The sequence below is a fragment of the Psammomys obesus genome, unplaced genomic scaffold (genome assembly GCF_907164565.1).
Source record: "Psammomys obesus unplaced genomic scaffold, mPsaObe1.curated_primary_1811, whole genome shotgun sequence".
Taxonomy (NCBI): Eukaryota; Metazoa; Chordata; class Mammalia; order Rodentia; family Muridae; genus Psammomys; species Psammomys obesus.
Window position 1 is genome coordinate 9,884,892 of NW_026588752.1, and position 13,310 is coordinate 9,898,201.

Sequence of the window (13,310 nt, forward strand, 5' to 3'; positions counted from 1 at the left end):
GGGACAAGTAGTTGTGGCGCTGGCGAGCCCTACCCCGAGTAAGCCCTAGGTTCTCCAGGTCTGCAACTTCCACTCCCAGCCCTGCGCTCCCCTGGGCGCAGCGTTCAGGGGCGGGCCCTTGGCGTAGTGGGCCGGGCAGCTTCTTTCTCCCACAAGGCCGCGCGGGTCGCGGCGGCTGCCGGGAGTAGTAGTTCCCGCTGTACGTCCTGCGTCCGCTGAGGGGGAGGGCGGAGCTGCCGGCGGCCCGGGCGGGCTGGCAGCTAGAGTGGGTGCGAGAGCTGCCTCCACCGCCGCCGCTGCCACCGCCTCCTCCGCCCGGGCCGTTCGCTGCTGTGCGGGGAGAGCGAGGCGGGGCCGCCGGGGCCGCCATGGAGCCCGACTCGGTGATTGAAGACAAGACCATCGAGCTTATGGTGAGTGCGGCCCGCTGGCTCTCCGTTCTTCCGGCCGGCGGCCTGGGGGCCTGCCCACCTCGGCGTCCGCGCCAGGCCGGCCCTCGCTCCCCGCCGCCCGAGCCCGGCCGGCCCCCTGCTATGGCTCGTTGCTGACGCCTCGCGCTCTTGGGCCGGCCCGGCCTCCGCTCCCCGCCACCCCCCTCCCCCCTGCCTTCGCCGGGCTCCGGCCAGTCTGGGTGCCCCTGCCTCGCTCCTCCCGGAGCCTCTGCTCACTCTCGCCTTGCCATCGCACTCTCTTTTTTAGAAGGGAATCTTATTTCCCTTCCCTCAATTCCTCGGGCCAGGACCCCATCGCGCTTCCCGGCTGCGCTCGAGCCGAGGGTGTTGGTGGTGGGAGTCCGAGACCAGTTGGGGCCGCTTCGGCCTCCGTAACCTAGGCGCGGGTGGGGGCGGGTGGGGGTGGGGCTGGGTCTCAGAACCCTCTCCCCAAGCTACTGCTGTGTGGATGCCCGGATAGGCCCCTCAGGGCTGGGATGTTGGGGGTGCCCTCCAGTCTAAGGCTGTGCGGGATAAGGGCCCTCTTTTCCGGGCTCCTGTGGTGTCAGGCTTCTTGGACAAAGGGTTTCCTACCCTGCCCTGAAGGATGTTTGTATAGCAAGGCCCTAGGTACTCTGAATTCCATCCCCCAGGAAAGGGAAACCATAACTTTATCATCTGGGAAATGAGAGGGGAGGGGGAGGAGGTCGCCCTCATCACTGCCACCGCTCTTTAAATAATAATAATAAAAGGTGGGGGGAATTCTTGACCCACGGAGAAGTAGCAATCCCTTTACTGTTAAGAAACCATTAGTAGACAGGCTGGTCAGGTCTCCCCGGGCACTCCTGACACGTTTCTGACCTCAGATTTGGTGCTAGGGTTTTTGGAATCAGGACCATGAGTGAGTGGCTGGGAAAGTGAAGAATTTGCTTATTGGTGGAAGAAATAAAATATGGCTGGTATCACCTGCCAATGTGAACGTGAGGCAAATCTAACTGGGCCCAGGAGAGTTGGGAGGAAATCAACTTCTGCAAATGGACATACAAAGGGCTTCTTCCTGTGAAAACCTTGACAGTTTCTTTGTATCTGTGCTAATACAGTAACAACCAGTATCTGCTCCACAGTATCGAGGAAAGGTGAAAGATCTACTGAACTTCGCAAAGCGTTTTCCTCCAGTGTGAAGTACTTATTGAGTCAGTGATTCCACTGGGTAGGGTTGGTGACATCAGAGCCACTTCCCCCATTTAATGCTATAAATAATAAATGGTGATACTGAAAGTCTGTTGGATAGCCTCATGGTTTCTGCGGATGATGTTATCCAGGGAGTTGAGGTAAACGTTTTAAAATGGAAGTATAGTAGTATAAAATAAATACGGAGGTAGTTTTACGTCTGCTGGCCAATGCGCAACTGTGCGGAACTGGACTTATTGAAAATTAGGGGCAAAAAAACCTTCTGGTAGTTTCTGGTGTGTGTGTGTGTTCGTGTTTTCAAAGGGATTCTGTCATTTCAGGTACTGAGGAATTTTTCTTTTTCACCATCAAGTTGTTGGTTATAATAGTTTGGGAAACTGTTAGAGTGGGTTATTTTGACAAACTGTCTTTAAAAAAATTGCTGTTTATGTATTATTGTGAATGAGCATATGCACCACAAAGGGCATGTGGAGGTCAGAGGACGGTTTTGTAGAGTCACTTCTCTCCTGCCTTTACATGGGTTCTGGAAATTGAATTCATGTTGTCAGGATTGTATGGTCAGGTGCCTTTGGCTGAGCCATCTTGCTCTATATTGGCAAACTGTCTTCATACATGCTCCATCTTCTTAAAGATAAACAATGTATCTGCTTTCATTGTGACCAGTGCTTCATATGGAAACATTCACGTAAAACAGCCAAAATGTCTTCATTTTTCAAAAGAGTTGGAAGAAATACAGTGTAACTAACTCCAGGCCTGGCCTTCTGGTATATGACTAAAGAAAGACTTTGGCCCACATTTACTGGTTTCCCAAGCTTATAACTAAAAGAAGTTTTGGTTTGAGTGCTGGGGTGCACCTCAGTGGTAGAGTACATGCTTAGTTAGTTAGCATCTATGAAGCTCTGGCAGGTGGTTTACACTTTGTGTGGTAATATTTGCTGTTAAGATGTCACCCAGTGAAGACATAAGTTGGGATTTAATGTAGGATTCTTAGAAATGTAATAATAATAAATGTGGTAGGCATGGTGGCACACACCTTTAATTCTAGTACTTGGGAAGCACAGACAGGTGCATCTCTGTGAGTTTGAGGCTAGCTTGTTTTACAAAGTGAGTTCCAGAACAGCCAGAGCCACACAGAAAAACCCTGTCTCAAAAAAACCCAACCAAACACCACCACCACCACCACCAAACCAAAACAACAACAAAATTGTAGTGACTAGACTTGAATTGCTAGATCTGATTTACTGTGTAGATGCATATGTCATGTTACTTGAGTCATTTATAAACTCTGTAGCTACAGTTTTTCCAAATTGCTGATACCTGTTTTTCATTATGATTGGTTTCATTTATAATCAACATACCTACACATTTTAAAGTATTACTTTGAGAAGCACTTTGCATTTGTTGTGAAATACCAAAAGTGGAGATACACCTATAGTTTATTATAGTACAAGTACTCTTCCTCTCTCTCCTTTCTTTCCTCCCTCTTCTTACTCATCTCCCTCTCTCTTCTTAACATACTCTCCTTTTCTCCAATTCCCTATCTTCTTCTAGGGTCTCATGTAGCCCAGGATGGCCTGGAACTTTGTAGCTGAAGTTGGCCTTGAATTCCTAGATATTTTCCAAGTGCTGGAATTATGGGTTTGTAGCACTGTCCTCGGCAAGGTGGTAAATGAACTCTTGATAGAGACAGTGAATTTATAGTTGCTGATAGTGAATAATTTAATTGCCATGCGGCTTTCACGGCTTTATACTGGCCCAGTGCTGGGCCAGGTTTATGGACCTGCTTTCTAAATTTCTTTGTAACCATCAACTTTATTATGAGTGAGATAGAACAGCAGTGATCCATTTTGGGAATCTTTAGAGTTCATCGTGTTCATGCCTGGTCTGGTGGATTTCACTGGAGAGAATACAAGCTGCATTATGTATCATACTGAGTTGGGAGCATGAGGTGATATACAGGCATTCCTTAGGAAGCACTCACAAGAGCTGCAGATTGACGGATGGCTAATTCCTCCCATGAAATGATAGCAAATGCTTCTAGCACTTTAAGGACACAGGCCAACAGGGAAAGGTGCTAGCCACCAAGCCTGACTACCTAAATTTTATTTTCTAGGACTCACATAGAGGAACAATAGAAGAAATCTTTGGAACACCCACCACCCTAGTATGCACTCAAAAATAAGTAAATAAATGTAATTTTAAAGAAGTTTAAGCGGGAGTGGTAGCACATGCCTTTAATTCCAGCACTCAAGGAGGCAGAAGCAGCCGGATTGAGGCCAGCCTGGTCTACAAAGTCAATCCAGGATGGCCAAAGCTACAAAGAGAAACGCTGTCTCGAAAAAACAAAATCAAAAAGTTTAAGGATGATAATCTACCTCATGGATGTGAACAAAACTTGCATAGTTATACTTCTGTGGAGTTATTAGCTGTTGAAAGATCCCCCTCTGCTAAAAGACCTTAAGTGAGTCATTTCCTTTTTGTTTTTATCCCTTAAGTGGATGAAGTAATAAGGCTAAAATATAGTGGTCCTTATTAAGAAGGTGCAATATAAATGCTATTTTTAGAGCTATTGAAGTATAGACAGGCTGCAAAACTAAGGAGATGAAAGAAACTATTAAGGTAAATTATTGTTTGTTTTTCTCTCTCTTTTTTGGTTCAGTTTTTTCCCTCCTCCTTTCCTGTCTTTGGCTTAGTGAGGCAAGTCGGATTGTGTAGTGAGTCTGTCAAGAAATTGGATGTCTGCAGCCGTCCCCTCATTGCTCTCTGGCGGCTGCTAACTCACCAAATGTGCATAAATAGATGCGGGTTTCAGCAGGGCCCAAATGAAATAAACCACATGTGTTTATAGACTCTTTGACCTGTTTAAAGAGGCCGTGGCTCAGATATATAATCTATCTGCTTGCGAATTTGTAGTAGGCTGAATGCCCTTCAGACTTGACAAGGATGGATCTGACCAAGATACTCACTAGGCCATTGACACAGATTCCTAGACCCACACATATGTGTGCTGTGGGAGCTGTGAGTTCTAGAACTTTCTAAGCACACTGGGATCCTGGGGAGGAAGCGTTTCCAGGCTTGCTTCTCATTCTTCTTCCAATCTAGTTCCCTCCTGCCACTTCCTTTTCCTCTTTGAAGTCTGCCTTTCTTTGCTCTTTCTTCCCCCTTTCTTCTTTTCTACACTCCAGCCAGAGTTGGGGACAGGGTCCTGCATATATGTTCACATTGTTTCTATTGTCAGCACTGGTATAAACTGCCTTGAGTACATTTATTGAAGACTGCTGTTTGCAAGGTCTCCATCCTTGAGCAGCCTCTGCCAAGTTGGCCTAGGTCATGTCAGCAATCTTCTCTTCTACTTATGCCGATAAACCTCTATAAGCCCAGGAAATGTAATAGAGGCCACTTCTTTGATGTCAGTTTGCATGGTGGTGGTAGATAATCTTGTTTATTTGCACAGCACTACCTCTGTGGAACAACTCCTAAATGAATCCCAACATTTGACTTATCTAGTGATTCTTAGCAGAGTAGTGCTTATGCGGTAGTTACCTGTTTGTGTGCCCTGCTAAATGAGAAGGTCTTCTCGGGGAGGACATGCCACCTTCTCTTGCTCTGGCCAAAGCGCCTTCACGAGCAGTGTGCTTTTACAATAGCTGTTTATTTAGTGGTGGACTGCTCTCAGTGTCTTAGCCATCTTCATGTCTTGGAAATTTCACCTGTTACTAATTCTCGTAGTCTTAACTTTATGGAGACTTAACATTGATTACAGAAATGCAGTTGTGTCTAAACACCTGTGCCAGAAGCTGCAGCCAGTGACCTTTTTACTGCTTCACATGTGCAAGTGTGTGGTGCTCAGTGGCTATTTAATGTTAGGGTTTTGTTTTGCTTTGCTTTGCTTTTCTCTTTCTTTTTTTGTATTTTTGAGTCAAGGTTTCTCTGTGTAGCCTTGGCTATCCTGGAATTCGCTCTCTAGCTGGCCAGGCTGGCCTTGAACTCACCGAGATCCGCCTGCCTCTGCCTTCCAAGAGCTAGGATTAAAGTCGGGTGTCACCATCACCTGAGGTTTATTTTTTAAAAATACAATGATACCTTTTTTAGATTTTCTTTTGATAACTTTAACACAAAGGTATATATGGAAGGAATAGACTGGTGGGGGAAAATGTGTTGCACACATGACAAGCATAGACATTTAATCTCATATGCAGACCTACATATATACCATATAGAGCATCGATTAGCCAAGAATTGAGGAAGCTACTTTCCTTTTATATCTGTTGGTGAGACGAGTTGGAAAGCTGCAAGGGTTTCCTGACCTTAGAAATTAGAAAGTGGGATGTAAAAAGCAGAATATACATAGGCTGTAGGGAAAACACCTAATTTTCCATCAAAGCTTTACACTTGCTGTATGACCTTAAAGGAAGCCTAATAAGGCAGCTGAGCTGTACACATATAGAAACCAGGATATTCTGAATTATTGGGAAGGTTTCAAGAGACATGTATGTGAAAGGGCTTTACAGAGGGACAGCCTTACGAACTGTACCTAAAAGTGCAGGGACCCTTTTTCATTTTAATATTTGAGACCATTGCTAAGTTGTCCAGGCTGTGTCAGCTTCCCGAGTGCTAGGATTACAGACATGGCTGATGCTCTGTTTGTTTGTTTGTTTGTTTGTTTTGAGACAGGGTTTTTTTGTGTAGCCTTGGCTGTCCTGGCCTCTCTTTGTAGACTGTGTTGGTCTCGAACTCTCTGCCTCTAGCTGTTCTCGATTTGCTTGCCTCTAGCTCCCTGAGTGCTGGGATTAAAGGTGTGCACTCCTGGCTTGATGCTTTAAAAAAACAAACAAACATTTTTTTAATTGTGTATTCATATGCTTGAAGTGTGTATTTGTGTGTGTAAGTATGTTTGCATGTTGTGGGTGTCATGAGTGGTCATGTGGATGTCACAGGACAAATTGTGGAGTCATTGCACTGTCCACATTTTGTGGGTTCCAGGAACCGACCTTGCATTGCTGGGTTTACATGACAGTCTTGTATACCAGTGGAACCATCTTGCAAACCCAACTTTTTAATTTTTTTATTTAGAAAATGTTTTTAAAAGTGCTTTAAAGATTTTGAGACGGATATCATTTCATAACCCAGGTTAGCTTTGAACTCACTAGCTCAGGCTGACCTCAAACTCACTGTCTTCCTGCCTCAACCTTCCCAGTTGCTAGGATAGGTGTGTGCCACTGTGACAGGCCTTTGGGGACCTGCATTTTGTTTAAAAAAGAAAAAAAAAATCAGGACAGATGGTGTGGAAAAGTTAGCTTCTTTCCTCATGAGTTGTGCATGTGTTTATTTGTAAAGCTATTTGCATGTGTATGCATTTATTTTAGAGGTCTAACACTCAGTTGCTTTTAGCCCGTAGTTATAGTGAGTCATTCTTTGAGGGAAATGATACATTTCACAGTATCCACAGTGGTTTGGAAAATATTGGATGTACCATGATGTTTAGTGGGAACTATCAGTCTGATCAGACCTTTGCAGCTACAGAGCCCCTACCTCCACCCCAGCCCTGGGTTGGGTAGAAAGACACTGGCAATTAGTGTGTGAGAGCAGTGAATATTCTGATTAGTTTCTTTGGTTTAGGGTGTTCTGTGAAATAAAGATTTTTGATTCCTGGCAAAGCTGGTGATTTTGACCACTAATTGAATAAGCCATGTTTCATTTCAGGTTGAATTGTTGACAGTGGGGGAAAACCTGTTGGTCAAGAAGGAACTCCCCCCTGTTAAGTTTCTGCTTGATCACAATTGCTTAACAGGAAGCCTGTCTTTGTAGGCAAATGAGAGACAGACTAGGAGGACCTGACAATCCAGTTGGGTGTCTAACCTTGGCCTTACTGTTTTAATAAATGTTAACTTTTATGTAGAGGTTTGTGATGTCAGCAGGAAGATTGTTTAGAAAATTTTCTCTCATGGTTAGGCAACATAAAGGCCCTCACAGGCCAGAGTGCATTGAGGTAGAAATTGGGACATTTACAAGAAAAATGGAGGGAAAAAAGAAAAATTCTTGCTTGTGAGTAGAGAATTGTGTAAATACAGTGAATGCGGGAATTGGTCTCCAGTAGAAGGGCCCTGCTCTACAGAAGGGAAGGCCAAGTGTGGGCCCTACATAACCTGTTCACTTTTTAAGAAGTTAAGCTGAGAACCTTTAGCCACTTTAAGAACTGATACTACTTGGGAGGCAGAGGCCGGTGGATCTCTATAAGTTCAAGACCAGCCTGGTCTACAGAGTAAGTTCCAGGACAGCCAGGTCTACACAGAAAAAAACTCTGTCTTGAAAAAAAAAAAAAGAACTGATAATAAAATATACTTGTATAGTTTGGTTGTTTTTGAAGAGACAGAACCCAGTCCTCACTCTCTTAGCCTTCGTGTGTTAATCTTTCGCAAAGCTTGCCACCAGTTAGGCATTGGTGAGATACTTCTTTGAAGGAAGGGTGAAAAATTAACTCACCAGGACAGGGAAAGGCCAGAGGATTCAGTAGGGTGAGAAACGAGTTGTCTGATAAGTGGTTGTTTGGTGTGTTCTGTCCTGCAGTTTGGATATAAGTTGAAGTTTGAGAAAGCAGAGCATATTCTTTTAGCAGCTAGCTGCTAGCATAGTTGACTGGATACTTTTGTCACACTTGGATTTCTAGTTTAATTAATTAAGACAGGTTTCATGTGTCCTAGGCTGGCTTTGAATTTGCTGTGTAGCCACAGATGCCCTTGCTTCCACCTCCAGAGTGCTGGGCTTATAAGGATGTGCACCTGGTTAATGCAGTGCCAGGAACAGACCCTGGCACTTTGAATTCTAGGCAAGCCCTCTGCCAGCTGAGCCACATTCTCGCCTCAGTGACATCAGCCAGTGAGGAACAACTTGACTTTTTTCTTTTTGTGCGGTACTTTCTTGCGTGCTTTCTTCAAGTTGTGAGGACTGTGGTGTCTGCCTCTGGTCACCATGGTACGGTTAGACCGGCCACTCAGCGCCCAGAGTGTGAAAGTCAGCACACCTGTCCTCGTCACCTGTAGACTGTTGCTGCATCTGAGAAGACACTTGAGTTGAGACGGGAACTTAGTTTGCTGCTGACACAGAAGAGGACTCAACACCCTTTTAGGATATGCTTTGCTGTGACACTAATGCTTGGGACCTTGGAAGTGCATAGCTCATTGGTAATGCGGTACCTTTTAATGTGGAATAATCGGTGTAGCTTGCTCTTTTTGTCACCAGGCTGAAGTTCTCACCCTTCTGTATTTTTGTAGTTCTCATTAACTTTGGGCTTTTTGAAAGAATTTGTTTTTCTGTCCCAAGAATAATGGGTTTTTCTGACCCTTGTACTTAGGAGGCAGCTGTGCTTTGTGAAAATGGCATGCATAGGCTTTACCTCCTATAGATGGGGGACTTGAGAATTAAATATGGGTTCGTTTTCGCTCTCTCTCAACAGGGTTTCTCTGTGTAGCTTTGGCTGTTCTGGAGCTCATTCTGTAGACCAGGCTAGCCTGAGCTCAGAGATCCAGCTGCCTCTGTCTCTGAGTGCTGGGATTAAAGGTGTGCCTCTCCACCACCTGTCTTAAACATGGCTCATTAATGTGCAAGGCCTGGCACATCAGCAGCCCAGAGGTATTGACTACTGCAGGAACACTTTGTTAGTAGTGTGACAAGTACGTTCAGTCTTCATGTTCTCTGGTCATTCGTCCTGGTTAGTGTCTTTTCTCTTTTTGTTACAGTCTGTTAGAATTTGCAGTCTAATGGGAAAACTCATACAGCAGAAAAATAATGTTAATAAAATTTGTATTTACTGTAGTGTTTATAGGTGTCATTTTGTAAATTATTGATCAGTGTTCTTTATTGTTTCTTTGTTTTCTTAATTAGCTATTGCAGGGTATTGGCCTTTATTGAACTCTAAGTTCACACTTACATTGTTGTGTGTTTAAGAATGTTCTGTATTCCACTTGAATGAACATCAAGGATTTGAGTAATACGTGTAGGTTTCATGTCTTTTCAGCAGCAAACCAAATGGTTTCTTTGCTAGGTGGTATGTCAATAAATCCTGGGAGATATTTGAACCCTCACTTATTTTCATTTTGGCTGGCAGATTGCTTTTGTAAAGGTGGAAGAGCTGACCTAGAAACCTGACAGGAAGTTCATTGTGTTGAATGATTAGGGACAGTTTATGTGGATGGTTGAGTGAATTTTTAGTTGCTCTCATTTATAGATTGTATAATTATTAATATTAGCTGTATTTCATTACTTGTTCATGTAGACTCCTCTCAATGCCGAGTGAGGAGTACTGTCTCAGGCCCTTCATGTCCAAGGTCTGTGCCTCAGATCCACTATTCCATTGGCCCTTCTTTCCATTCTTGGTGGCTGTTGTTTGCCGCTGGTGCCATGGTGGGTGTATGGATTGCTCTCTGTCTTTCAACAGTTACCGAAGTGCATGTTTGGGATTTTGTTGAAGAATGCTGGATACAGTAAACGGAAAGAATCTTGGAAGATGCTTGACTGCTGTCTTTTCTCAGACTAGTCTGAAGGGAGTACCCAATTCATTCAGTGGTGGATCTGAAGTGCAAAATGCTTCCCAGGTAAGCATTGCCCTGCGTTCCTTTGTTTTGTGGAACTCACCTCACTGAAAGAAACTTAAAAAAAAAAAAAAACAACTTTTCAAAGGTGGATATTGTGGCTCACCTGTAATCCAGGTACTTGGGAGGGCAATGCAGGAGGATTGCTATAGGTTGGAGGCTAGCCTGGGCTACAGAGTGAGGCTGTGTTTCAAACAACAACAAACTTTTATTTTTCCTCCGCATTGCTAGGAAAGACATAGGATATGCTAGAAAGACCTATTGCATATTTGTGCTTAGTGTTGTGTGTATGTGAGTCCGTGAAGGGGCTGTGGCACAATTTCCAGTAAAAACTGTGTAAATGTAAGATGTACAGTTATGGGCTTAAATTATCATCTAGTCAGAATCTCAACAGAGAATGTTGTAAACAGGGATTTTGGGGGCTCTGAGGGGATAGCTTCTAAAACAAGTGGCCATTTTGAGACATTTTCTTGAGTGATTAATTGTTGATACTAGGCTAGATTTTGTTATTGTTGTTTGTTTTCCAAGACAGGGTTTCTCTACGTAGCCTTGGCAGTCCTGGACTCATGGAGTGCTCACGCACGGGCACGTGTGTTTGTGTGTGTGTGTATGTGTGTGTTAAGGTGTATTGAGATGCTCATGGTGTCTGTTTCAGGGGTGAGAGTTGCACACGGAGGCCAGGTTGGTAAGGAGTGACTTTCTCTTTCTCCTTTTTTTTTTTTTAATTTATTTTTATTTTATGTGCATTGGTGTCTACCCACATGTCTGTGTGATATGGCATGTCGCTGTGCAGGTATCAGATCCCATGGAGTTACAGAAAGTTGTAAGCTGCCATATGGGTGTTGGGAATTGGACCTGGGTCCTCTGGAAGAACAGCCAATGTTCTTAATGGCTAAGCCATCCTTCCAGCTCTGAGTGTCTTTCTCAATAGCTTTTATACCTTATTTTTGAGACAGGGTCTCCTAATGAACCCAAACTCACTGGTTTTGCTACACTGGCCAGGAGACCAGTGCTCAGATAATGGGTGTGTCTGTCACCTCAGCCTTTGAGGTGATTTTTATTTATTTATTGTTGTTGTTGTTTTAATTTCTGTGGGTGAAGATCAAATCAGGTTCCCATGCTTGGGTAGCAAGCACTTTATTGACTGAGACTCCCTAACCCTCACAGTGGGTTTTCTCTTGAGGAACACATGCTAGCTCCTGTTTGGACATGATAATTGTCCTAGTCAGGGTTACTATTGCTATGATGAAACATCATGATCAAAAGCAATTTGCTTTTACATCACTGTTCATCATTGAAGGAAATCGGGACAGGGACTCAAACAGGGTAGGAGCTGGTGTGGAGGCCATGGAAGGGTGCTGCCTACTGACTTGCTCCTCACGGCTTGTTCAACCTGCTTCATTTTAGAACCCAGGACCACCAGCCCAGGGTGGTCCCACTTACGATGGGGGCCAGGCCCACTGCCATCAATCACTAATTAAGGAAATACCCTGTTGGCTTGCCTACAGCCCTGTGTTATGGAGTCATTTTCTCAGTGGAAGCTCCCTCCTGTCTAGTGACTGTAACTTGGGTCAGGTTGACATAAAACTAGCAACCCAGTATTTTGGTGTTCTGCTTGCTTTGTGAAAATTCAGTAGATCTTTAGTCAGTTCTTCAGGTGAATGTGAAAGTAATTAAGGAGCATAAGAGAGGCACACTACATTGAAATGCAGTGTGATATATACAGGGAACTCCAGTGAATTCAAACCTATATCTTTCCCATTCCTTCTCAGTATTTATTGCTTTACTTAAATAGCTTACAGCTCCAATGCATACACTTCTTTTGACCTGTCATCCAACAGCCTCACAGGGCAGACATTGTCAAGTAATTCTTAAAAACACAATTTTTTCATTATTTAACATTCCTTCTAGATTATCTACACCCTGTACTGTTTGAAAACTTTGTTATAGACTGCCATTCTGACTTGTTTGAATTGGATTTCTTTGAATTTGCTAATATACCACCCTAAGAGCTCTGGGTGTTAGTTGTAGTAGAAGGAAGATCAGATAATAGTTACTGGACGCTTATTCTCTATGAAGGTTAGTCTAGGAACTCTTTAGATATGAACTCATATGTTCTTCCAATAACCTGGTAAGGTAAGAGCCCTTGGTTCTTCATTGCTGAGGGAACCAGTGGATAGAGTGGTTAAATAATTTGCTTAAGAGCAGAGATAACAAAAATTTGTTGAATACTGAATACAGTTTTCTTACTTTTAGAAATTATTGAAGCAGGTGTGGCAGCTCATGAGCCTGTAATCCCAGTATTGGGAGGCTGGCTGTGAGTTGCCAGGCCAGCCTGGGCTGTAGAGTATGTCTCAAAAACCCAAAACCAAAAAACCCAAGAGGAAACAGCTGTTGAGTGTCTCTGCTCTTGAAAAAGGCTACCTCTCAGGTTCCATCACCCATGCAGGCTCTCAGTCTTTCTAAGCAAACCACAGTAGTGTGAGTTTGAGATAATTTTCAGAACTGTATGGTAACCCTTATGCCATGATCAAGATGTTTGAAATCTGGGCTGTTGATTATGGCAGTCGTCAGCAGTTGTTAAAGTGTTTGCCTTCTGCTTTTTGTTTTTGAGACTGAGTCTTGCCTTATAGCCCTGCCTACACTGAGCTTTGTAGACCTCTGGAGTGCTAGAATTACAGGTGTGTGTCAGTGTACTGGTACATGTGACAATTTTGAAATGTAACTAAATTTATATTTCAATAGCCAAATGTCATTTTAGAATTTGTTATCATTCAAGGCAATGTCTTTAACATCCTCAGAAATCTGATCTAGTTCAGTGTGCTCAAAGTATGCCTTTATCCTACGGATGGGCTAACATCAGTGGCTTTACAATACTGTAAGACCAGAAACTATAAGTTTACAGTGATTTTGTATGTTTTGACATGATTAATATATATTTTTCTTTCCATTTTTGAAACTGGGTCCCATGTAGCTCTCAGGCTGGCCTTGAACCTACTGTATAGCTGAGGATAGCCTTGAACTTGTGATGTTTCCGCATCTACCTGGGAGTCTGAGAATTATCGGCATCTACAAGTATACTGTTTTATTTGATGGTGAG

At 43.7% G+C, this 13,310-nt stretch overlaps 1 protein-coding gene across 6 annotated transcripts in view; it reads left to right on the forward strand.

Moving 5' to 3' along the window:
- Positions 1 to 233: 233 nt before the first annotated feature.
- Fbxw11 (F-box and WD repeat domain containing 11) overlaps positions 234 to 13,310 on the forward strand; it is a 96,331-nt gene continuing 83,254 nt past the window's right edge. For 2 of the 6 annotated variants that reach the window (XM_055604604.1, XM_055604605.1), the window contains exons 1-2: positions 333 to 413; positions 10,057 to 10,213. In XM_055604604.1, the coding sequence (XP_055460579.1) occupies positions 10,091 to 10,213 (123 nt within the window). In that variant the 5' untranslated portion in view covers positions 333 to 413; positions 10,057 to 10,090. Of the gene's footprint in view, positions 414 to 10,056; positions 10,214 to 13,298; positions 13,306 to 13,310 lie in introns of those variants that run through there. The other 4 variants (XM_055604609.1, XM_055604608.1, XM_055604606.1 and 1 more) reach the window with 4 other exon arrangements.